This window comes from Motacilla alba, chromosome 4 (assembly GCF_015832195.1).
Source record: "Motacilla alba alba isolate MOTALB_02 chromosome 4, Motacilla_alba_V1.0_pri, whole genome shotgun sequence".
NCBI classification, from domain to species: Eukaryota; Metazoa; Chordata; class Aves; order Passeriformes; family Motacillidae; genus Motacilla; species Motacilla alba.
In genome coordinates, this window is record NC_052019.1 from 251,946 (window position 1) to 277,170 (window position 25,225).

Genomic DNA, 25,225 nt, shown 5'->3' on the forward strand with positions numbered 1-25,225 from the left:
GTACACATGTATTTCTGCAGTACACTTATATATGTTTTTAATCTGGGTTTTGTGAATAGATCCTTGCAGTTGTTTTTTCAACCCTGGAGGTTTTAAAGTTGATGTTGCAGTTTAGAGCCTTATAAGTATTGTAGGACAGGACCTGACTTACTGTTTTCCTAGGGTGTAGCAGCTGCTCCTTGCAGAGCAGGAGATGTAACCTTCAGGTAGAAGGGAAGCACTTCCTGTGTAGCAGCCACATATTTCACCAAGGTAGCAAAGACGAGTGGTATTTTATGTCTTTCCATATTTTCTGGTGTCTGATTTCTGTATCTTGAGTCATGAAATTACCACAGAATCACAGAATTGTTGGGGTAGGAAAAGCCCTCTAAGTCCAATTGTTCCCCAGCACAGCCAAGGCCACCACTGGCCCATGTCCCCAGGTGCCACATCCACGAGGTTTTGAAATCCGCCCAGAGATGGGGACTCCACCCCTGCCCTGGGCAGGGCTGGGCAGCCCTTTCCACAAGGAATTTCCCCAATGTCCACCCTGAGGCTGTTCCCTCTCCTCCTGTCCCCTGGAGCAGAGCCCGACCCCCCTGGCTGTCCCCTCCTGGCAGGAGCTGTGGCAGAGCCACAAGGGCCCCCTGAGCCTCCTTTGCTCCAGGCTGAGCCCCTTCCCAGCTCCCTCGGGAACTCTGCAGCCCCTTCCCAGCTCTCTCGGGAACTCTGCAGCCCCTTCCCAGCTCCCTCAGGAACTCTGCAGCCCCTTCCCAGCTCCCTCGGGAACTCTCCATCCCTTCCCAGCTCCCTCAGGAACTCTGCAGCCCCTTCCCAGCTCCCTCGGGAACTCTGCAGCCCTTCCCAGCTCCCTCAGGAACTCTCCATCCCTTCCCAGCTCCCTCGGGAACTCTCCATCCCTTCCCAGCTCCCTCAGGAACTCTCCATCCCTTCCCAGCTCCCTCGGGAACTCTGCAGCCCCTTCCCAGCTCCCTCAGGAGCTCTCCATCCCTTCCCAGCTCCCTCGGGAACTCTCCATCCCTTCCCAGCTCTGTTCCTGCCCTGGCCACGCTCCAGCCCCTGCAGGGCTCTCCGGAGCTGCCCCAGCACTGGCGGTGTCCCGGCAGTGCCAGCACAGGGGACAAGGGCACTGCCCTGGCCCTGCTGCCACCCCAGAGCTGGCCCAGCCCGGGGGCCAGTGGCCTCCAGTGGCCTCCAGTGGCCTCTTGCCCACCTGGGCTCGTGTCCAGCCCGTCACAGCACCCCCAGGCCCTTTCCCGGCCCTCTGCCCCAGCCTGGAGCTGCAGGGCTTGCTGTGAGCAGCGGCTTGCTGTGGCCTAACCCTAAGCCCACATTGCACACATGGCCAAAGCTTTCTGGGGCCAGAGGCCTCTGAGCCTGGGGGTGCTGGTGACAGCCTGCTAGTGCAGGCTGTGTGGCATAGGAGCCTTCTATGAGAGTCACCTGATGTATGTCCGGAGAGCTTTTTACATCCAAGTCCCTCATTCCCGGGGTGTTTTTCCCTCTGGAGTTACTCCGGTTCTCCCTTCCCAAGGCTCTGCTCGCATACAAAGCCAAATGCTTTGGGACATGTGCCAGCTGTCCCAACCCCCAGCCCCGTGTCTCTGTGGCACAGGCAGCACTGAGCATGGGGAACAGGGGCCTGTCTGCTTTTTACTGCAGCCTGGAGATCAGTTGATCTTTCTGTATTGAATGGAAAGATAAAATTCTAATTTCAGTTTGCTTTTGTGCTGAAGATTTATTTCTGTCTGGGAGAGTGCTTATAGAAGAACATGGATGCTACTGCCTGCTCTAGCCAGGCAGTGCAGGCTATTTATTTTCCTCTCAGAGATGTCAACTCTGAGCAGTTATAGATATTTAATAGATTTTTATTAATAGATTTTAATAATAGAGTCTAGATTTTTAATATCCCTCCATAATGGCAGGAAGTTTTTACTAATAGGGGATCAAAGAAGTTTGACTTATATTTTTAAAACTAAGTCCAATGTTTAGCTCAAACTTCATTGAATTACATTGTTGTTGAAATGCTCTCTTTTTTTCCCTCCTAAGATGTGACATACCTGGGGCCACAGTACTAACAGGATTATTTTATTTTATTTTTTATATCACTCTTGGGAGCATTTCTGTGGTGAATGAATTAGTAATTGCTTCCAGAAAAAATTGCTGCAGGAATTCTATGAGCAGAGAGGTTCCCTGAGAGCTTGCCACATGGCATGAGATTGTTTTTAGCTTGAGAGACTTGCTCAGGTTTTCAGAATCTCTGCTTTTGGTTGCAGGCAAAGTTCTATCAGTGTTGATACTGTTTGATTCATGGCTTTTCCATGGATATTATATTCATAAGGATAATTTTTTTAGACAAAAAGTCTAGATGTTCCTCCAACTTGGAAGTTTCATTTGGTTTTGTGAATTCCTGGTTGGTGGATAAGTAGTTTGAATTTTCAAAGATGTTGAAATTTTAAAAGAGATATAAATCACAGAATCATGGAATGGTTTGGGTTGGAAGGGACCATAAAACCCACCCAGTGCCACCCCTGCCATGGCAGGGACACCTCCCACTGCCCCAGGCTGCTCCAAGCCCTGTCCAGCCTGGCCTGGGACACTGCCAGGGATCCAGGGGCAGCCCCAGCTGCTCTGGGCACCTGTGCCAGGGCCTGCCCACCCTGCCAGGGAACAATTCCTGCCCAATATCCAGCCTAGATCTATACCTTCTATATGTGTATTTTTTTTTAATTTAATCTCTGTTTACACTGACATCTGTGTCTCCATAGAGGGCGCAGATGCTTTTTGTGCTTCCAAAAATCTGAGTTTTTTCTTCACTTGCTTGAATGTCCATTTCCTGCAGAACTTCAGTAATTGGCTTTTCAAAATCTTCGGCTCAACTTCTTAGGTTGAAAAGTACTGGAATAAATTCATTTAGAGACAGAGGAAGGTGCTTTTCAAAAACCTGTGAGTTTTGCCTTTTTAATTTGAATCAGAGATCAACCTTAAAAATGCTTGATGGAAAAGAGTTTGGAAAATAATTTTTGACTCAGCCAAAATGTGTTAAAGAGTGAGACATTAGCATTAACAGATCAGTGGGGAAAGGCACAGAAAAGGTTCCAAGATACCGGTTTGAGGAATTTCTGGTCTTGCTTTCTACTCTTTTTGCCAAGTTTAAATTTAGAGTGTTTTTGTTTTAGAGCTCTGTTGTAAGTAGGACAGTTGAATTTTGCCAGAGGGCTGTGAATTGCTCCGGCAGTGTGCTGACCATGGAGTTTACAACTTGCCTAGGAAGGAATCCTGGTTTGGGTGCCAGTGTATGCTCTACCAGAACATGGTGTTTGGGCACCTTCAGGTGCTGCTGCCTTCTGCTGCCATCCTCCCCTGTCATTTATTTTCAGCAGTTTCTGCAATACTTCAACCATTTGTTAGAACTCATCTGGAATATTCTGACTAGTTGATATGAGGCAGGAATGCATATCCCAATGGTTTTCATTTGCTGGAGTAGAATTTGCACTATGCAGCATTTGCAGATGTTGATAACAATATAGAATCACAGAATGGTTAGGCTGGAAGGGACCTTAAAGCCCGTCTCATTCCACCCCATCCATGGCCAGGGACACCTTCCACTATCCCAGGATGCTCCAAGCCCAGTCCAGCCTGGCCTGGGGCACTGCCAGGGATTCAGGGGCTTGGGGGTCAGTCCAACCCTCCATCCAGGAGGTTGTCAAGGAGTTTGTGGAGAGTCAAATACAGAATGAGTGAGAGGTTGCACCATGGCCTTCATCTGTACTGCATGCAAGAATGGTACAGTTTGTGTAAATCAATAGTTTAGGAATAATTTTAGCTTCTGTTGGGGAATTCCTTTTGCTGGTTAGGTGGTTATATCCATACATACAGGTTTGGAACCATGGCATCGATATGATAGAGAAGCCATCACTCTTGAAGTGATGTCCTTCAAGATGTCATTCTTGAAGAACAATCATCAGAAGGCCTGCACAGAGAGATCAACAGGAGACTCCCAGCTGGGTTTTATTGTGCTGTAGTTGGTTTGTTTGTAGTGGCTCTTAAGTGAATAATAGTAATCTAATGATGGATCTTCAAAATTTAGAAAATCCCTTCTGAATGTTAAAAACCACTGGACACTAATGTTTGTGTCTGTGTTTTTGTTTGCAGACTCACTGAAACTTCGGGGTATGTCACAGATGGGCCTGGAAATTACAAATACAAGACAAAATGCACCTGGCTCATTGAAGGAAGGTGAGTATTGGAAGCAGCTTGGGATTTTGTGTTGCTTATTGGCACTTTTAGGTGAGTTTTATCTGCACTGAATATTGTTAGGTCTCACGATTCTTTCTGGCTAATCTAAAAGCTAAATTGGGCAACACTTAGTTGTTCTTGGTAAATAAGTTTTTGTGCAACTGAGCCCTCCAAACTGACTTCTGATTAAGAGGTTTGTGTTGAAACAGCATGTGGTGAACAAAAATCAGTGTGCTTCTGTAAATAATGAAGGATTATGAATTACTTAACTGACATCATAGTGGGCCATTCAGATGAGAGGAATCTCTGCACATGGGATTTTTCAGTAGTATGAGAATCAAGAGAAAGCTCTGAAAGCTTTTATTCATGAAGAATCAGTTTCTGTAGTGATGAACTTCAGATGTTTCTTTACTCACTGAGCCATGAGGACTTCAGAGGAACCATTGACCATTTATTGCAAAGGTTTTCTAAACTGGGAGAAGTCTCTCAGATCTCTCCCCTCACTTTGCTGCCTTTCTTGTATTTGATCCTTATATGGCTTACAGCAGTTTCTTGCACATGTTTTTAGAAGTAGCATATTAATGTCTGTCCTCCATCACCTGATTGATGGTGCAGCAGTTCAGAGCATCTCACTTGTTGAAATATATTTTCGATAAAACCAAGCTGGTGCCAGGACTGTAAGATCCATTTGTTTAGTCTCTAAAGCTTTTCCATGGTCAGACATGATGCTGTGTGATAACATCTATGTGTTCAGTCACATTCCATGTTGTTCCCTGAATGTGCAGGTAGAGAGGGCTGTGAATTGGCAGGAGTTGTGTGAGAGTGTGAACTTGTACTGGACACTGCAAACTGAGGCCTCTTGGCATCTTAGGGGATCAGAATTTACTACAGTCCCAGAGGGCACTTTTCCTTAGTCTTCTCCCTGTGTTTAACGTATCTGTTGCTGACATGCACAGTGGGATCAAGGCACCCTTAGCAAATTTGCCAGTGGATACCAGGCCATATGGTGTGGGCAAGTCGCTGAAGGGAAGAAATGGCACCAAAGGGGGCCTGGACAGACCAGAGACACTGGACTCTGTGAACTTCATGATGTTACACAAGGCCAAGTGCAAGGTCCTGCATGGGGCTGGAGCAAGCCAGAGCACAGACACAGGATGGGTGGGGAATGGCTGGAGAGCAGCTCTGGGGAGAAGGACCTGGGGGTGCTGCTGGGTGAGAGCTGGACATGAACCCAGCCCAGAGCCCCCTGTGCCTGGGCTGATCCCAGCGTGGGCAGCAGGGAGGGGGAATCTGTCCCTGTGCCCCTCAGGTGAGAGCCCACGTGCAGAGCTGCCCCAGCCCTGGGTGATGGCAGAGGAAAGGTGGGAATGGTGTCCCTGTGCCCCTCAGGTGAGAGCCCACGTGCAGAGCTGCCCCAGCCCTGGGGCCAGCAGCAGGAGCACATGGAGCTGCTGGAGAGAGCCCAGAGGAGGCCCCGGAGCTGCTGCAGTGACATTTCGCTTGTTTGAGCAGTGGCTGAGGTCACTTGGTTTGTTCAGCCTGGAGAAGAGGATACTGATGGGAAACCTCATTGCAGCCTGCAGCTTCCTTCTGAGGCAGAGAAGGGGCAGACTGATCTCTGTGTGACCAGGGACGGGACCCATGGGAAGGGCTTGAAGTTGTGTCAGGGGAGGCTTAGTTTAGGTCTCAAGAGAGGCTCTTCCCCCAGAGGGTGGTCAGACACTGCCCAGGCTCCCCATGGTCCCAGGGCTGCCAGAGCTCCAGGAGCGTTTGGGCAATGTGCTCAGGCACAGGGTGGGATTGTTGGGGTGTCCTGTGCAGAGCCAGGAGCTGGACTCAGTGATCCTTGTCAGTCCCTTCCAACTCAGTATATTGTGTGGTTCTGTGATCTGTTCTGCACAACAGGACACAGTTTTCTGACCATAAAGAAAATTTTGCTTAATACCAGGAGAGCTACATACAAAAAAAATCCCCGAACCACAGCATGTTTAATGCACCTACAGTTACACCAAATGACTCAGTTTTAGTCTTGTTTGGACCAGTGCTTCACACCAGAGGAGTGTGTTGAAGGGATTTTTACCTGTGTGTTGAGTGGCTAATTACAAATATTTTATTTATTTATTGTTTCTTTACAGGCCAAACACAATCCTCAGGCTTCGATTCAATCACTTTGCCACAGAATGCAGCTGGGACCACTTGTATGTGTATGATGGAGACTCAATTTATGCTCCCTTACTGGCAGCTTTTAGGTGAGTTCCTCTTGGTGAGACTCTTAACTGTAGCCAGTGATATTTTCTTAAGTTAGACTCTGACTTACATGTGGCTTCTGACACTGTAAATGTGGTCCAGTAATCCAAATGTATAACACTGCAAGTGCAGCAGTGTAATATAACCAGTGTCCTTTTGTGCACTGTTTGTCAGCATAAACAATTAAGGAGTTGTTTTTAGCTTTTACAATGAACAAGTCATGTCACTGCACTCTAGCATTTAAGTATTATGTTTTCATTTCCAAATCCTGATTCTTTGAGAGACAAAAAAATTATTGTCGTCTGTCTGGGCTGGAGATGATTTGGTGTGCAAGCTCCTTTGAGAGGAGAAAACTGCCCCATTTATGGGTTTGAACATGATTTATGACTTAAACTTGCAGTGTGTTAATACAGACAGAAGGGCAAAAGCCAGCTAGTGTTGTAGACATGGAGGTCTTATAGAATTATGCTTATCTTTTATGTACCTTAAACTTCACATTTTTTTAGTTACTTGGAATATGTTCAGGAACAGCAATGATGGATCAACCTTGTAAAAACATAGAATCACAGGATGGTTTGGCTTGGGAGGGATCTTAAAGCCCACCCAGTACCAGCCCTGCTATGGCATGGACACCTCCCACTGTCCCAGGTGGATCCAAGTCCCAGTGTCCAGCCTGGCCTGGGGCACTGCCAGGGATCCAGGGGCAGCCACAGCTGCTCTGGGCACCCTGTGCCAGGGCCTCACTGCTGTCACAAGGAAGGATTCCTTCCCAATGTCCTGTCTCTCCTGCCCTCTGACAGTGGGAAGCCATTCCCTGTGTCCTGTGTCTCCATCGCATGGCAATTGTCCCTCTCCAGCTCCTGATGTGTAAAAGTTGCCGTTCTGCCAACAGGTTACAGGTATTTGGCTGGTCCATGTGATGAGACATCAGTGTGGCTGCTGGTGAGCAATTGACATTTCATCCTGAGACCTAAACATAACTTGTGTTTTTCTGTGTTTCAGTCTTGCAGTGACACCACCACCTTATGCTTTTTTTTCTTTAAACTGAAATTAGGAAAATAATCCCAAGTTATCTAAGTTATCTATGGAAAAAACGAACGGTTCCCCTGGGACTCTCTTTGTTCCAAGTAGCTGCGTAACTGTTTCCAGAATTAACCTTCTGCTGGGCTTCCTCCTATTTGTGAAATGAAGGTCTAAAAATACTTTGTGTTTGTTCTAAAAAATCCTTATAATGTCTGTGAGAGAAGATCAGCAGAGGGACAAAAGTTGATAAAAATTAAACCACCACATGTGGTTTTTTGGTCTTAAGCTGCAAATATAGAGTTGTTTTGGAGTGAAAGAATGTTTCCTGTAAAGCTTCAGACTAATGTGAGGTCCAAACAGGACACCTAATTTGAAGAAGAAACAACCTTTCTCTTCTAAAAACCCCCAAAAACGTGGCGATGCCACCTGGAAGTGCTCTCCTAGTATCGTGTTCTGATTGATGTGCAGGAAGAGGAGGAAATGCCATCTTGACCCAATGTCATTTTGTTCTAATCAAGCTATTTTTTAATACACTGGTGAAAAGGTGAAATGATGATTTGTGCCTGACGTTTCTTGTGTGTTTTCCAAAAGTTAATGGGCTTTTAAAACTGAAGTTCTAAGTAGTTCACAGCAATAACAGTTACGGTTCAGACTGGGAAATCTGTAAATCAGGAAGCCTGGGCCTGAGGACAAGCAAATGTGAGCTTAGTACAATAATGTTTTTTGAGGTAGGAGAAAAAACCCCAATTTTTTTTTAATTGCTTCTTTAGATGGCATTTGAATTTGACTTCATTAGCAGTGAGCTGTGGTGTTCAGTAATCCAAGTTCAGGAAATGGCAGATACTTCTCATTTTGGTGAAGTACCAGAAAGCATCTGTTGAAAAACACCTTTCTCTAATACAAAATAAATGCCTTGGGATTTTTTAAGAGCAGTGTTCATGTTTTCTCAATTTAGTCGGAGTATATTAAATTTATTATTACCATAACCATATTTCCTTATTATTATTTATTTATTTCCTTATTATTATTTATTTCCTTACTATTATTTATTTATTTCCTTATTATTTCCTTATTTATTTTTTATTACCATAACCATTATTTTTGCACCCTGCCAGGAGATTTGGAAGACTGAGCTTTATACAGTTGGGCCGTGTAAGCTTTCAGAGTTTGTTGATAAACACTAGAAATTCCTTTCAACTCAATTTTTGTTCCCTCCCTGACTTTTTACAGCAGTTCCCTGAACCTTCACGCCCTTCACTGCTCTCATTTTGTTTTCTTGACCTTCTGATGCTCATTTATGTTTGTTCACAAGATGATATTTATCCTGAAATATGTATATAATCTTGTGTGTATATATATATATATATATATATATATATATATATAATCTTGGGAATCCTCAGCACTGGACTGTAGGGAAGCTTTAAATTTGTTTTATCAATTTTTAACAGCAATAAATATTTTCTTAATGCCAACATTTATACAGTTCAAGTGTGTGCATAGACTAAACTCCTTGTATTCTGGGAGACCCCAGAGCTATCTGGTCCTGCACATTAAACTTTTTTTTTTTATTAAACAGTGTTAAAAATATCTTTGTTGGCTTGTATTTGTGACCACAGGCACAGTGAGACTCTGTAAATGTGCTGCTTCAAAAATGTAGTAAAAGAACATGGAAACAAATGCAGCATGTTTGTCAGCACTGATGAAGAAATCTGAATTAGATAAACTGCACTCAGCACTGTGAACTTTGTTGGTTTTGTTAACTTTACTCCGCATTAAACATTTACCAGAGCTGGTTTTGCACCTTTATTTCCATGTTGCTCTGGTGGGCGGGAGGTGTTTTCCTGGTCAAACCCAGTTGTTCTGCAGGACGTTTGGCAGTGGCCCAGCAGCTGCTGTGCTTGCTCTCAGGTGCCAGTGGAGGATCATGTGAGCCCGTGCTCCCTCAGGAGCAGCTCACCAGCCTTGTGGTACTTGTTGGTGAATATGGCACTTGAGCACCCAAATTTGGGTGTAGGGCTGAATTGGGTTGGAAGGGTCTGATCCCTTTCTCAAAGCAGCATGACCATCAGAGCCCTTTGTCCACTCAAGGTGTGAATTTATCTTTAGGATGGAGATCTTGTTGGTCCTCTGGGTCAGTGATCCAGAGATTGGTGTTAAAATAATGATATAAAATGAATCTAATGCTAATGTCTAGCCACAATCTCCTGCTGCAACCTGTGTGTGTTCCTCTTGTCCTTTTCTTGTGGGATCTCTGGTATTGCCTTCTCTCTAATATCTCTTGAGGTAGTTGAGGTCAAAAATTAGGTTTCACACTTCTTCAGCTCTCTCTCCTTGAAGTTAAAGAAACCTCACTGCTTCTACCTCTCCTCGTACATAGATCATATGGTTGACTCACCTCTATTTTTTCTTCTATTCCCTCAATTATTTGCCAGAAATTGTAACTGACCTTGCTGCCATGGGAATGTATATCCAGCTCAGGGGCTTCCCACAGCAGAAGGACCTTGAGCTGCCAGAGCAAGTCCAGAGGAGGCCACAGAGCTGCTCCAAGGGCTGGAGCTTCCCTGCCACTGAGCCAGGCTGGGAGAGCTGGGAATGCTCCCCTGGAGAAGGGAAGGCTCCAGGCAGAGCTCAGAGCCCCTGGCAGGGCCTGCAGGGGCTCCAGGAGAGCTGCAGAGGGACTGGGGACAAGGGACAGAGGGACAGGAGCCAGGGAATGGCTGCCACTGCCAGAGGGCAGGGCTGGGTGGGATCTTGGGAATTGTTCCCTGGCCAGGCTGGACACTGGGGCTGGAGCACCTGGGACAGTGGGAGGTGTCCCTGCCATGGCAGGGGTGGGATGGGATGGTTGTGAAGGTCCTTTCCAGCTTAAACTTTTCCATGATTCTTTGATAACAGCAGTCATGTAAGAACTGAGGAGATTTTTGTGCAAAGCCCCTGATCTGCAGGCCTCTGCAGACAGATAAGCTTCCCTGTGGTGGTGCTGCCGCAGCTGGGTCTGCCTGTACTCCACCAAAGGGAGAAGATTTCAAGCAAGGTTGTAATTTGCGGGGCTGCCAGCTCTATAGTGGATCTATAGTCTAGGGTTTTTTAGTATGTGTTATTACAATGTGTTTGTTTCCTTAAAAGTCCATGTTTGGGAGTCATCTTGCTGCATTTAAGACATTTAAATTTGAGATGTCTCCTTGTATTCTCCTCCCTCTTTTTTATTTTTTGTTTCTGTTTTATTTTTAGTCTTCTGTAACTTCTGTTTTTAGTTTGTTTAGTTTTACTCTTGTAGTTCTGAGTATGAATGAGATGCATGGACTGGTTTTTAGTAACAGAGAAATGTTGCCATTTTGTGTATGTGTGTGTCCAGATGGATCAAAGTATTAAAAAATAAGGATAATTTGTTTGCATTGGTTTTTGACGGATTGCAAAGCTGATTTTTCAGTATCATCTTTATCCTTTTATTCCTCCATGAGCTGTACTCTGTATTTTCACCCTTTCCTTTTGTGACTCCCAATTATGCTCTTTTTCTGCTTAGTAGAGCTTCTCATGCTTTGATCTCTAACAGGTTGTGTCTCTGGAGGAAATGTGGAATATGCCAGTACTGTGATACTGACAAAGCAAATTCAAGAAAAATAATAGAGGAGGTTCCCTTTGTTTTAAATTATTCTGATTTTTCAGTGCTCTGGGGGAAGGAACAGGGCAGTGTGTGCAGGTCAGTGGAGAAGTTGGGTCTTCTAGACATAATTGTAGACTTCCAGTACTTGAGGTGAGCCTCCATGATGCGTTGGAGAGAGCCTTTGGACAAGAGGATGGAGTGACAGGACAAGGAGGAATGGCTTCCTGCTATCAGAGAGTAGGTCTAGATGGGCTATTGGGCAGGAATTGTTCCCTGGCAGTGCTCAAGGCCAGGTTGGACACTGGGGCTTGGAGCAAGCACCCTAGGATAGTGGAAGGTGTCCCTGCCCATGGCAGGAGGTGGAACCAAATGATCTTTAAAGTTTCTTCCAGCTCAGGCCATTCTATGTTTTATTGATTCTCTGATACTCTTTTACTTTCTGCCATTGACTTCAGCAATCCAGCTTACAGGAAATAGATGTTATTTCAGTCCAAAGCAGAGGTTTGCCTTTCCCTGGGTGTCACTGGGCAGCTGAGCTGAGTAGGAGTGTTTATTTGCTTTGGAGTAGAGATGGTTGCAAAATGTTTTGAAACCTTATGAAAGGAAATAAAAGCAGTATGTTGTGAAACATGCTAATCTTGGCCAGAGTTGAGTTGCTCAGAGTTTCTGGATCATAATTTAAAGGAAGTTTTGCATAATCTTTTATCATTCTGATTCTGCCTATTGGATTCTTTTTCGTGGCAGATGTAAATTCTGATGTGCTTCTGTTTATTCCATGTGATGCTGGGAGCAGGTTGAATTTATTCACTGTTTTTGAGGTTCAACCTTTCAGGCATCTGATTGTTCCCGCTGTGTTGTGTTCTCTTCATGGCTTTTTCTGAAAGAAATTAAAATTCCCCATCCCTGGAAATGTTCAAGGTCAGGTTGGATGGGACTTGGAGCAACCTGGTCTGGTGGAAGGTGTCCCTGCCCATGGCCAGGGCTTGGACTAGATGACCTTTAAGGTCCCTTCCAACCCAGACAATTCTGTGATTAAGTTTCCTTAGAGTGTTTTAAATTTGTGTAGGTGGGATAACATCCTCTTTAGTTATTTACACATGAATCACCAGAAAAAGATGGAAATAAGGAGTATCTGGGATGCAAGCATTGTTATGAAGGTACCTGTGTTCTGGGGAAACAAATCCCAAATTTGAGATTTCTTTGAGAACATGAAGAATTGTCAAGGATAGTCCTTTTCTTAGGAAAGATTATTGAGGGGAATTTTTGTCTTGCCTTCCTCTTATTTTGCTCTGTAATATCACTTATAAGTGCTGAAGAAGAAACCAGAACAAAGCAATTTTTTTCTTGTCCCTGAGCTGCAGTTTGCCTCACCCAAATTATTTTCAAATGTTTGCTTTCCTGTGGTGGAGATGTACTGTCCTATAGTGTCCATTACAAAGGAATGTTATAAACCAAACAAGAGGTTTGTTAGGCTTTTTGTTCTTTGCTTTTGTGGGAGATGGTCTTTTGGGAGAGATAAACTTCAGAAGTCGCAGATGTTGAGAATGAAACAAGGCACCTCTTCCAGAGCGATGAAAAGGGAATGAATTTTGCTGTTTAATCCGGTATCATTCAGAAGTGAATGGGCAGTGGGGGGAAATCTGGCTTTCTCAGAAGAAAATATTTCTTGAAATGTGTATCAGCAGATGTGCTGGAGTTGCTTAGCCAAAACATGGGATCAGGTTCCACTGATTTTTATGGTGTGTTGGTAAAATGAAGGACATCTGTTTGTCCACCATAAGATTTCTTGTGCAGAAAGGGCTGTTGTGCAGTTTTCAGCGTGATCCTGTTGTATGTAGCTTGTTCATCTGCTGGTTTTGGTGCACATACCCCCACATCTGTAGTAAAAAGGATGCTGGGTGTCTGTTCTGTTCTTGGAGCACACCATTGTATTGTATCATGGGAACAGAAAAGTTCAGGTCTCAAAAAGTGCTTCCCAGGTGGTATTAGTAGGTGCTGTGGATAGCTGGGAGCGATTTCCTTGAGCAGATAAACTCATTTACTCTGTCCTAGGAAACTGTCTTCAACTGCATTAGCTTTCTATTCTAAATAGATGTGAAAAGAGGAAAAGTAAGTTCTTCTTGGGGGAAAATTCTTTTCATCATTGCTTTTTGCCTCTTGGGCACTGGGGAGTGGCGGGGCGGGGAACAAGGCCGGGCTGTTTGGAGCTGCCCCTGGCTCCCTGCCCTGCACACTCTGCTCTGCCGCTCGAGCACCTGCTTGTCACAAAGCTTTGACTTTGCCTTGGGAAACGGGAGTGAGGCTGGGGAAAGGTGGATCTGTACAGGAAAATAGCAGCTGACTGTGAACAGGGGGTGGTAGACAATGTGCTGTACATGGATAAAGGCTTTTAAAAACATAAATTCAATAGACTTTGAATTTGTGCCCACTTTGATGCCTTTTGTATGAGGGAGGAATCAACTTTTACTTTTTTTGGTTTTGTCAGGCTTCTGTTAAGTGAAAAAAAAAACATTCCCTCTCAGATACAAAGTGTTTACTGCAATAGGTAAATAGGTAGTAATTACTTTTTCCAAAGCTCATTTTACTCCAATTATTTTGACAAACCATTATATAAATCTGTAGTGTGTCTGGAATACTGTAGATAGTCTTGCCTACCATCTTTGCTTCTCTCTGCTAGTCCTGGAAAACTAAAAGGCTGGAGGATCTCAGAGAACCTGGAAGGGTGAGAGAAGCAGCCAAAGGCATGCAGAAGTGTGAAGCAAAGAATGAGGTGGGAGTTGAGAGTGTGACAGGCTGCTATGATAGAAAAGACAACAAACATGGATGTGATGAGTCAGGTAGCACTTATAAAAGAAGGGATGATGAGAAGATGTGGGGCAGTTGAAAAGCCTGAGGGATGAGATGGCATCCAGAGGGACCTGGACATGACCAAGGACTGGCACTGTAGGAACCTCATGAGATTCAGCAAGGTCAGGTGCAAGGTCCTGCATCAGATTGGAGCAATCCCGAGTATGAGAACTGACGGGAGGATGGAGGGATTGAGAGCAGCCCTGGAGAGGAGGACTTGGTGATGCTGGTGGGTAAGAAACTGGACATGCCCTGGCCTCGTGAGCTGGGACCCAGAATGCCCCCATGCCCTGGGCTGATCCCAGCGTGGGCAGCAGGGGAGGGAGAATCTGTCCCTGTGCCCCTCAGGTGAGAGCCCACGTGCAGAGCTGCCCCAGCCCTGGGTGATGCCAGAGGAAAGGTGGGAATGGTGTCCCTGTGCCCCTGAGGTGAGAGCCCACGTGCAGAGCTGCCCCAGCCCTGGGGCCAGCAGCAGGAGCACGGGGAGCTGCTGGAGAGAGCCCAGAGGAGGCCCCGGAGCTGCTGCAGGGCTGGAGCCCCTCTGCTCTGGAGCCAGGCTGGAGAGCTGGGAATGCTCCCCTGGAGAAGGGAAGGCTCCAGGCAGAGCTCAGAGCCCCTGGCAGGGCCTGCAGGGGCTCCAGGAGAGCTGCAGAGGGACTGGGGACAAGGCCTGCAGGGACAGGAGCCAGGGAATGGCTGCCACTGGGAAAGGGGAGATTGGGCTGGGATCTTGGCAAGGAATTCCTGGCTGGGAGGGTGGGCAGGGGCTGGGCTGGAATTCCCAGAGCAGCTGGGGCTGCCCCTGGATCCCTGGCAGTGTCCCAGGCCAGGCTGGACGCTGGGGCTGGAGCAGCCTGGGACAGTGGGAGGTGTCCCTGCCATGGCAGGGGCTGGAGCGAGGTGAGTTTTAAGTCTGTGGTTTAAGCTTCTAATGCAAACCAGTCTGTGATTCCATGGCTGACTGTTCGTATTTCTTATAGAAAAGGAACCCAACGGGCAGCAATTCAAAAATGAGTAGAATAATCCTTTTTCTGTTGTTGTGGAAATAAATTGTTGACCTCACTGCTGCAGATTTTTCATGTGAAAAGGATATAAATGATTAAGAAATGAATTGGATAGAAGCATGGCAGAGTGGTTTATTTAACTGTGCTGGCTTGGGTGCATTGTCCAGGTCTAAGCATCTGTACTGGGTGTCTGGAAGATGGATTACACATTGCCACAATGCTCTGTACTTGCTTGGTTTGCAAAAGCCTTTCCCAGTCATTTTTGTAGCCCACGGTCAGGAGGAGATCTGGGCTTAGCACACTTTTAGTTTGACTTCGTAATACAGATTTCATTCTTTTGGGACTCATTAATTTCTGTTTCCAAAGGTGCCACCTTGTTTTGTGAATGGGACTTGTTTAATTCTTTGCTGAGTGACAAGGGAGGGAACGGTTTTTGATATGGATATCTAACATTCCAAATAGTGTCAGGTTTTGTCGGGTGAAATACTTCCAACATACATTTTTTTATGATTCCACTAATTCATTATACTTCAAATAATGGAAATACATCAAGTATCAATTATTTTATTGAAATTCATTTATTTTATTGATAGTACTGGTGCATTTACTCTTGTTGCTCCTTTTTATTTCACGTCTAATATTGTTCTTTTACTTTTCCAGTGGTCTTATTGTTCCTGAGAAAGACGGCAATGAAACGGTACCTGAAGTTGTAGCTACTTCTGGATATGCCCTTCTACATTTCTTCAGTGATGCTGCCTATAATCTCACAGGGTTTAACATCACCTATAAGTAAGTGACACCACTCCACAGTGATGCTGCAGGTTGCAAAAAAGGAGTTTTCCCCTTTTCTTACTTTTGTCTTGAAATACGCAGTTGCCATTGAAGTGTGTAATTATGAGCAGACACCTGAAATTAGATTTCTATCTGTATTATACCCTTGCAACAGCTGATAAGTGGCATGTGCTCAATGTTACAACTTGTCATTTCTAAGTGTGGATGAATGTTTGCTCCAAGAGACATCTTATTATTTATTTTATGTTACTAGATTAACTTGATTCTGTCTAATCTACAAGAATTGATGTGTTTTGTGCATGTCTGTGTTCCTGAGTGTTCTGCAGAGATACTCTAGCGTAAACACACTTTTCCATCAGCCACACACTTCACTTGAGACACTGGGCACTGGGCTGCACGTGCTCTTGAGGGTCCTCATCTTTGGGATTTGCTTTCTTATTCAGTCTCTGGATTGAGTCCCTTCATCTGGCTTCTTTTCATTCTGGACTGGCTTTATATTCTTTCATTCATATTCTAAACAGATGGGTGCTTTCTGTTCACTGACATCTATTTGATCCTCATTAATGAGCTTTTTTAAAATTAATTCTGGTATGCTCCCTAATTCATCAACTGCTTTTAGAAAGGTTTTGTCTTGAGGTAAATGTGTGGACATACTCACAGAGATGGAAGGTTTTGCTTCTGCAGGCATCATGAGCTTTGGATTTTTTTTGCTCCTACAGATGCAAGTTATGTTTGTGCCACACTGGGAGATTTAATTTGGGAGTAACCTACAGAAGTTGTCACCTCTTTCAGAAAAAACAGCTGGAAAAACTTCAGTCATAACTGACTTCTTGCAAAAATTGACTTTCTCTTAATATGAGTAGCTTAGTTTTTGAATATCAAGTCTCAGTGCTTTCATCCTTAGTAAAAACATAAATATGTGCTTAATAACCCACATAATAGTGGATTTTTAAAAAATAGGGGACATCCAGGACCCCTTGAAAGCTCCAGAAGAAGATGAGGAGTGTATGCAAAGTTACTGGGATCAGAGGAGCTGAAGAGGCAGTGTTTTCCAAGTCTGGCTGATTGCATAAACCAGGACTCCATCTACTGCCTGCTGTTGGATTTGCACCATTGCAATAAAATACTGCAAGAACAATATTCTTTTAATTCATCACTTTCTTCATAATTTCAAACAATTTTCAAGTGCTATTTTGTGTTCTGGTTCTTAGGTTTCCTTGTAACATTTTTCCAGCAGGTAGATTGAATGGTACATAACAGTCTTCATGGTTATCACTGAGTGTAGGTAGTAGGTCACTCAACACTTGTAAAATTATGTCTTGGAGCCAGTGACAGTGAGAATATGGGTACTAATTCCCAACTATGAATTATTCTGGCTGATACACCAGCAAAAACTGGAGGCTGGAAATTATTATGATCTCAAAATTTGGACCTTTACCAAGGTTGTATCTGGTTTTGCCTCAGCTATGTTGCAGATATCATAAAATCAGAAATTATTCAGACCAGGCACGTCTTTGGCTTGGATTTCATCTCCAGTTGTTCTCTTGGTAAGCAGATCCCAGAATAGCACCTAATTGTGAGCACTTTAAGTATAAATTGCACAGATACCACAGCAGCCTTACACTCTGATTAAAGTCCTCACTTACTATTGGGTGTTTTAAGGCAAGTCGTTTGCCTTACAAATGGCTAAAAATCATATTGATAATTTTCTCAGAGGAGCTGAGAGTTTAGCTTGTGAAATGAGGCCGTTTTTTAGGAATAGAGTACAAATCTCTACAGGTGCATCACCCCAGGTAGCAGATGACTCTCTCTTGGTTTGTAAGGATTTGTATTTGCTTTGTTCAGCATCACTCTTGCCTTTGTTAATAATTCTTGGGAATCTCTTTCCTTCCTGACGAGCTGCTTTGTGCTCTGTCCCCAGTTTCAATATGTGTCCCAATAACTGCTCTGGCCAAGGGGAGTGCAGGCTCAACAGCAGCAGCATGGCCCCGCAGTGTGAGTGTGCCGAGCGCTGGAAGGGAGAGGCCTGTGACATACCCTACTGCCCGGGGAACTGCGGGGCTCCTGAGAGGGGCTACTGCAGCCTCAACGGCTCCAGGGCATGTGTGTGCTCTGCGGGCTGGCAAGGTGAGTCTCCTGGTGGGTACACGGAACTCTGGGGATGTATTTTCTATGGATGGAGCTGGCAGTTTAACTGGGAGTACATGGGAATTCTGCATGACAAGTATTAGCATTTTGACTAGGAACAGAGATCTGCTTTTTAAATTTAGGAGATCACACTTCATGTGGAAGGATCGATATGCTGGAGAGGAGGACACAGAGAAGCTCCAAGGGCTGGAGCCTCTCAGCTGTGGAGACAGTTTGGGAGAGCTGAGGGTGTGGAGAAGAGAAGGCTCCAGGGAGACTTGAGAGCCACTTCAGTGCCTAGAGGGCCTCCATGAGAGCTGGAAAAGGACATTGGATAAGGGCTGGAATGCCAGGACAAAGGGGAATGACTTTAAATTGAAACTGGGCTGCTTTATATTAGATACAAGGAAGAAGTTTTTTACAATGAGCGTGATGACACCCTGGCACAGGGTACCCAGAGCAGCTGGGGCTGCCCCTGGATCCCTGGCAGTGTCCAAGGCCAGGCTGGACACTGGGGCTTGGGGAACCCTATGGAAGGTGTCCTTGCCATGGCATGAGGGTGGACGACCTGTCCCAGTCTGTGATTCTGTGGTTTTTTATGACTGCTTTTAAAAGCAACTTTGTCACCATCCAAAGAGGGGCTAACCTGTGGTGTACAGGCATCCCTTCAAGTCTCATTCCTGTGCACCTGAAGCAAATTTGAGCCTGGTTGCCATAGCTGACCTGTTTGGACATGTGAAATGCCTCGTTCTCATGTCCAGCTGAGCTGATCAGCCACGTCCAACTTGGCAGTGATGTGGCCTGAGCATACATGTTTCCTTTGCGAAGACCTACTGACATGTAATAATTAGTCTCTTATTAAATACAACCAGCTACAGCACTAGCAGGAGATTGACCTCCAGCTGAAATACAGGCTTTGGAAAAAACCTGTTTTTAAACCTTCTTTTCCCAGGTCCTGGCTGTTCAATTCCTCTTCCTGCAAACCAGTCGTTTTGGACCCGGGAAGAATACACTCTTCCAAAACTTGGTAGAGCATCTCACAAAGCTGTCATCCATGACAATAAAATGTGGATTGTTGGAGGCTATGTCTTCAATCATTCTGACTCTCAGAAGGTTTTAGCGTGAGTAGAAACCCAGATAATAACTAAAGATAGGAACTTAGATTTGAGAGTTACTTTTAGGAAATGTCACCTGATGTGCTTTGCTTTGGTCTGTGCTTCATCTCCTAGGGAAAACAACCATAATAAAAACTCAGGGTCATGTTTGAGATAGGGGAAAATCTTGCTAAGGGGTGCTAATTTTGAGAAAGAAAAGCATAAAGTTCCTGATGTTCAGTGAGCTTTTGATTCATCTGTGTCTGATAGCCTTTAACTATTCTCTGTGTATTTCTGGGCCAGCTCCTAAATGATATCTAGCCTCATATTCAAAGACAGTCATTTTGCTTCAGTGTTCTTAGCCCTTCCCTGTGTTGTGTCTGTGTGACTTGAGTTTTTGGCTCCTTAATTAACACCTACTGATTACTCTGGATGGTTATCCACAGTGGATGGGACACCAAACAGGGAGTGGCATTAGGATGAGGGCATTTATGCAATTGTTTGGGGAGGTTTAACAGTAACTAAAATATAAAGTAATAATTGTGTACTTCATGGAAATACTCCATTAAAAAAAAACCAAAAACAAACAAACCAGCTTTTCTATTCTATTAGGGCAGATCTAGGCAAAAGCTGGATTTTTTTTTTCCCAGAGATACTCACATACCTCACTTTGATGGACCTAAGTGAGAGCTGTGTATTCTGCACTCACATCCTGAGGTAATAGTGCTTATAGGGGAAGAGGAGCTGAAAACACACATTTAAATGTAGAACAGTTGCTAGTTGCACCCACAATTTACTCCTCCAAAGTAAAACCTTGTTTTTTAATAGGATACCCTATGGCTTTGTTGAATGCTTTCTCAGAGATGATTTTATCTCACAAGGCCCTAACCTTGGCAAATATAGTGCCTTATTTTAAATGAAAAGCCACAAGCCATTTTCAGGGCAGAGGGTTTATGTTATTTTAAGCATAAATGGCAAAGACATAATTAAAAAGTGCTTTTTAAGCACTGGCAGAGTTTATTTTAATGAAGTAGTTGGAAATTACCTAAGTTTACTGTAAAGTTTTCCTGCTTTTTTGAGGGAGAGGTGGTGTAGGTTGTCACAGCTTAATAGGCAATGTACTAGCTCTTGGGTTTGTATGGAAAACAGGGCAAAGGAAATCAATATGTGGATGTTGAGTAACAGAGCAGGCTCAGCTGTTTTTTTTCAACCCATAAGTAGTTTGTATGAGCTTTGTGCATGCTGAAATCATGGCAGGATTTATTATTTCAGTAAACAATTATATCTAATGTACTATATTGGTAAATAATTTTCCCCAAATCTAAGAAAGAACAAGCAATCATATTCTCAGCTTTAATACCTGTTCCTTGGAAAGTAATTCAGTTTTAATTATACAGGTATGATCTCATTTCTGAAGAGTGGCTTCCACTGAACAGCTCTGTGAACTCAGTGGAGATGAGATATGGTCATTCGTTGGCATTGCACAAGGTAAGTTCAGTGTTCCAGACTCACTTCCCAGCTGATTTCCCCTTCTTCTCTCCTTCTTCCCACTCCTTATCCCAGATCAGCCTTGCTTTGGGAGAAGTGTCCCTCATTCAGAGGCTTGTCCGTGCTTAGCCCAGGCTGTACCGTTGCGCTCCAAGGAATCCTTGGGTGGCTGTCCTAGGAAGTCTGCAGTGTCTCTGCCTGTGTGCTCCTTCTTTGCCCTTTTTCCAGAGATTCTGATGATGACTTTTTGAGGCCAGTGAGTCCATTATTTCCTTCTTGCTGTCTCTGCCGACAAGAATGCCTGAGGCTGAGTTTGCTGCAGTTCCCCAGCTGCCTTTTATGTAGATCACATGAATATTTTTATGAGCTCTGTCGTCCAAGACACCAAAGCAGGGGGATTAGGGATTTTTGATACTTGCTCTGCAAGTAAATTTATGAATCTAATCTTCCAGCATCTGACACAGCAAGTGGATTTGACAGTTTTTACCTCCTTTCTCACCTGTGTGCCTTGTTGTAAGTGCAGGCCTCGGCAAAACTTAAGCATAAATACTCAAAAAACTCCACACACTCTCATTCACAAACAGAGCACCTGAAGAACCTCAAAGCACAGAAGTTCATCGTGGAATCACAAAATGGTTTGGGTTGTAAGGGAGCTTAAACATCATCTAGTCCCAGACGCCTGCTGCAAGCAGAGACCTCCCACTGTCCCAGCTGCTCCAGCCCCAGTGTCCAGCCTGGCCTTGGGCACTGTCAGGGATCCAGGGGCAGCCCCAGCTGCTCTGGCACCTGTGCCAGGGCCTCACGCCCTCCCAGGGATCAATTCCCAGTTCCCAAGATCCCATCCATCCTTGCCCTCTGGCAGTGGGAAGCCATTCCCTTGGTTCTGTCCCTCCAGGCCTTGTCCCCAGTCCCTCTCCAGGGGACTTTATTAAGTAACCTCAGACCAGTAGCTTCACTGCTTACCAAACAGCTCTTTCCTAAATGCTGCACTCCTTGCCCTTTGTACCTTCTTTCAGGATAACATCTACATGTACGGCGGCAAGCTGGATGCCACAGGGAACGTGAGCAGCCAGCTGTGGGTGTTCCACATCCCCAGGCAGAGCTGGGCCGTGCTGGCACCCCGGGCCAAGGAGCAGTACGCCGTGGTGGGGCACTCGGCACACATGGTCACCCTGCGGGACAACAGCACCGTCATGCTGGTGATCTTTGGGCACTGCCCCCTCTACGGCTACATCAGCAACGTCCAGGAGTACAACCTGGGTGAGGGAGCGAGGGAGGGAGGGAGGGAGGGAGTGCAGCCCTCCTGCCAGGCCCTGCCAGTGTAGCAGCTGGAAGTTATTTAAATGACTAGTGTTCAGATAGCAAAACACAGGCAAATGTATTCTCCTCCTCCTGTTTGTAGGTACAAGAAGTTGAACCTAACAGATTGGTATAACCCCATAAGCAGGCAGCCATGTGCCTCCAGCTTTATACACAGTGTTAGCTCCCAAAGATATAAAGCTGTAATTCAGAGGTGAAGCAGGGCAACTCTGGAACAATTTAGATTAGTTTTCCTCTCTCCCTCTGACAAAACAAACACTTCTGAAATTATTTTTTAATTCTGCAATAGAATAATGGCTGTAACAATTCAGGTCAAACACTTGCTTAACTTGACACCCATGTCCCCAGCAGCAGATGCTATGGGAAACAGGTGCCAAATTTCTGGATTCCCATATCCCTGATAGGGTCTGACCCCCATATCCTGGAATAGTCCAGGCTCTGATTTTAGGATCCAGAGATTTCTAGTATAACCAGTGGAGAAGCACAGGAAGCTTTCCAGACAAACTGATCTTGCACCTAGCTCAGAAATGGAGGGACATTCCTGGCTCCACGGACCATGTCAGGATCGTAGTTAGGCACAGGAGGTTCACAACAGAGTGTGCTGGTTATTCTCAGGAATAGTGGCCCTGTCTGTACTTTGGACCTGCTGTCCTTGTCCTCCAGTCATTCTGATCCAGAGGATCTACTGGAGCCTGGTTCTCTGGAGTCCATGTGAGCGAGATTTCTTCCTCGGAGAAATCCAGAGAGAACCAGGGCCTGTGGGGCAGTGATTTGTTTCTGCCATGTGTGAACTTGCAGACTGTTCACTTCCTTTGCCTTTGGTGTGCCTGCTGTGGCCTGCAGCTGGGAAGCTTGTATAGGATTTCATTCAGCACTTACTACAGAGATTTGGTGTGTAATGTGCTATTTTTATTTCAGTTGCCATTATAATATGTCTAAAGTGCTCCAGACCAATGTTATTTTAGTGAGTGAGATATAGGATCATGAATCACATATTAGTTTTTAACTGCAGTGTTCTCACAGTCAAACTTGGCTTCAGTGCTGTCTGGCTTTATATACATATTTATATATATATAAAAAGTAAAAGTGCTCTTAAGTCCCATTCCAAATCAAGTCACAGTGCTGGCATTTTCATGCCATTGAAATGCAATCTATTATTTGTCTACTTTTTATTTCTTATTTACTTAGTCTGCAAAATGTAAAAAATGACTGTGGAAGAGCTATTTCTGCTCCAATTAAAATACCTGGCAATGCTTCTTGACAACAGACTTTTTGAAGGGAAATATTTTTGGATATGAAGTGATAGAGACAGTGTCTAGATCTGAGTCAGGGGAATCCCAATTTATTTCACCATGTTGTTGATGAGTTATTAATGGACCAAAATGAACCATGTTTTGTCACTCACATTTTTCAGTGACAAATACCTGGAGCGTCTTGCAGACGAGCGGAGCTCTGGTGCAAGGAGGATATGGTCACAGCAGTGTTTATGATCCAAATACAAGATCAATCTATGTCCACGGGGGTTACAAGGCATTCAGTGCCAACAAGTACAGGCTGGCAGATGATTTGTACAGATATGAAGTGGATTCCCGCATGTGGTAAGTGGTTCTTCTTCTGTCTTTTTCCTGTTTACTGCCCTGTCGGTTTTGTTTGTAGTGAACAAGAGGATGGGTATTTGATGAGGGTACAGTGGTTTATATCTACTTGCATTCAGGATAGATGGTGTGCTCTTGGATCTCTTGTTTTTATGTCCCCTTATGAATAGAGAATGATATAATCAATATAATCAAAGCTGTGAACAAGCCAAGAAATCCATTTTAATCTATTGTTTGATTCAAGCTGAAAAGAAAAATATTTGGTGTTTTTTCTCGCTAGCCATACAGCCTGTGCATATTCCTGCAGTTACTGCAGTCAAGCAAGTGATAATCCATTCTACAGTTAAGACTGTAAAAGAATTTCTATTATAACCCTATTTTCTTCTGGCTTTGTAACTGCTTGAAATGTTCATTTCTTCAGCAGAAATATTCTGTGATTTGTTGCTGCCCAAAGGTGAGTTTTATTAAAAAGCTATAGCCACACTTCACAGCCTGGAGCAACAGAGGTGAAATACATTTTCCTTAATTCTGTGTTTTTCTTAATGTTGATTTTAAAGGCTTCTGACGGTCTTTTGGGTTAACAGATGTAAATGTGAGTCACTACAACTCTTACTGGGTGTTAAAATAGCTTGTGTTTTTGCAACATCTCTTTGTGAGTCTGTACTGAGGAGGAAGGTAATGAGTGACTAATTTCCAGCCCCCCTCCTTCCCACTCAGTTATACACACAGAAATAACCCCACTTCCTCTCTGTATTAATTGGATCTTCCACTTCAGCCATGGAGTGGACAAATCTGGCTGAGTAGGCAGAAACTTAACAAATGCGACATTGCTCTTCCAAACTCCTGCAGCACCAATTTTCTTTTGTCACATTTATTTTGTCAGTCTGGCAAGCCATGTTGAACAGGTGGAAAGTGTAGGACTGTCTCTTCATCTCTATGTCTGCTTTTTTTGTGTCATTGACTCTTTCTTTTATTCTTGAGTGATTTAGGCCCTCTCTTCCTTGTTAAATCTCATGAGCTTCCCATGGGCCCCCTTCTTGAGCTCCTCCAGGTCCCTCTGGAACAAATCCTGTCTGGCAGGCGTGTCAACCACACACTCAACTTGATGTCCCCTAGTGGAAGGGACCTTAAAATGCATCGCATTCCACCCCTGCCATGGGCAGGGACACCTCCCACTGTCCCAGGCTGCTCCAAGCCCCAGTGTCCAGCCTGGCCTGGGCACTGCTAGGGATCCAGGGGCAGCCACAGCAAATCTGGGCACCTGTGCCAGGGCCTCCCACCCTGCCAGGGAACAATTCCCATTTCCCAAGATCCCACCCAGCCCTGCCCTCTGGCAGTGGCAGCCATTCCCTGGCTCCTGTCCCTGCAGGCCTTGTCCCCAGTCCCTCTGCAGCTCTCCTGGAGCCCCTGCAGGCCCTGCCAGGGGCTCTGAGCTCTGCCTGGAGCCTTCCCTTCTCCAGGGGAGCATTCCCAGCTCTCCAGCCTGGCTCCAGAGCAGAGGGGCTCCAGCCCTGCAGCAGCTCCGGGGCCTCCTCTGGGCTCTCTCCAGCAGCTCCACGTGCTCCTGCTGCTGGCCCCAGGGCTGGGGCAGCTCTGCCCGTGGGCTCTCACCTGAGGGGCACAGGGACACCATTCCCACCTTTCCTCTGGCATTACCCAGGGCTGGGGCAGCTCTGCACGTGGGCTCTCACCTCAGGGGCACAGGGACAGAGTCCCCTCCTTCAACACAAATCCTCTCAGAAAAGTAGGAGAATCCTTCAAAAGATGACCCTCTGTGTTCAGTGCCATCAGTCCTACTGATGGAAGTTGAGATCGGTGGTGAGTTTGATTAGTGCTTCCCAT

General features: G+C 45.1%; 1 protein-coding gene across 1 annotated transcript in view; it reads left to right on the forward strand.

The window, feature by feature from the left end:
• The window catches only part of ATRN (attractin), a 149,181-nt gene that overhangs the window by 31,185 nt on the left and 92,771 nt on the right, over nt 1-25,225 (forward strand). The window contains exons 2-9 of the mRNA XM_038134564.1: nt 4,156-4,239; nt 6,375-6,488; nt 15,628-15,756; nt 17,681-17,886; nt 18,839-19,007; nt 20,378-20,468; nt 21,485-21,728; nt 23,203-23,386. Of these exons, the coding sequence (XP_037990492.1) occupies nt 4,156-4,239; nt 6,375-6,488; nt 15,628-15,756; nt 17,681-17,886; nt 18,839-19,007; nt 20,378-20,468; nt 21,485-21,728; nt 23,203-23,386 (1,221 nt within the window). The remainder of the gene's footprint in view (nt 1-4,155; nt 4,240-6,374; nt 6,489-15,627; nt 15,757-17,680; nt 17,887-18,838; nt 19,008-20,377; nt 20,469-21,484; nt 21,729-23,202; nt 23,387-25,225) is intronic.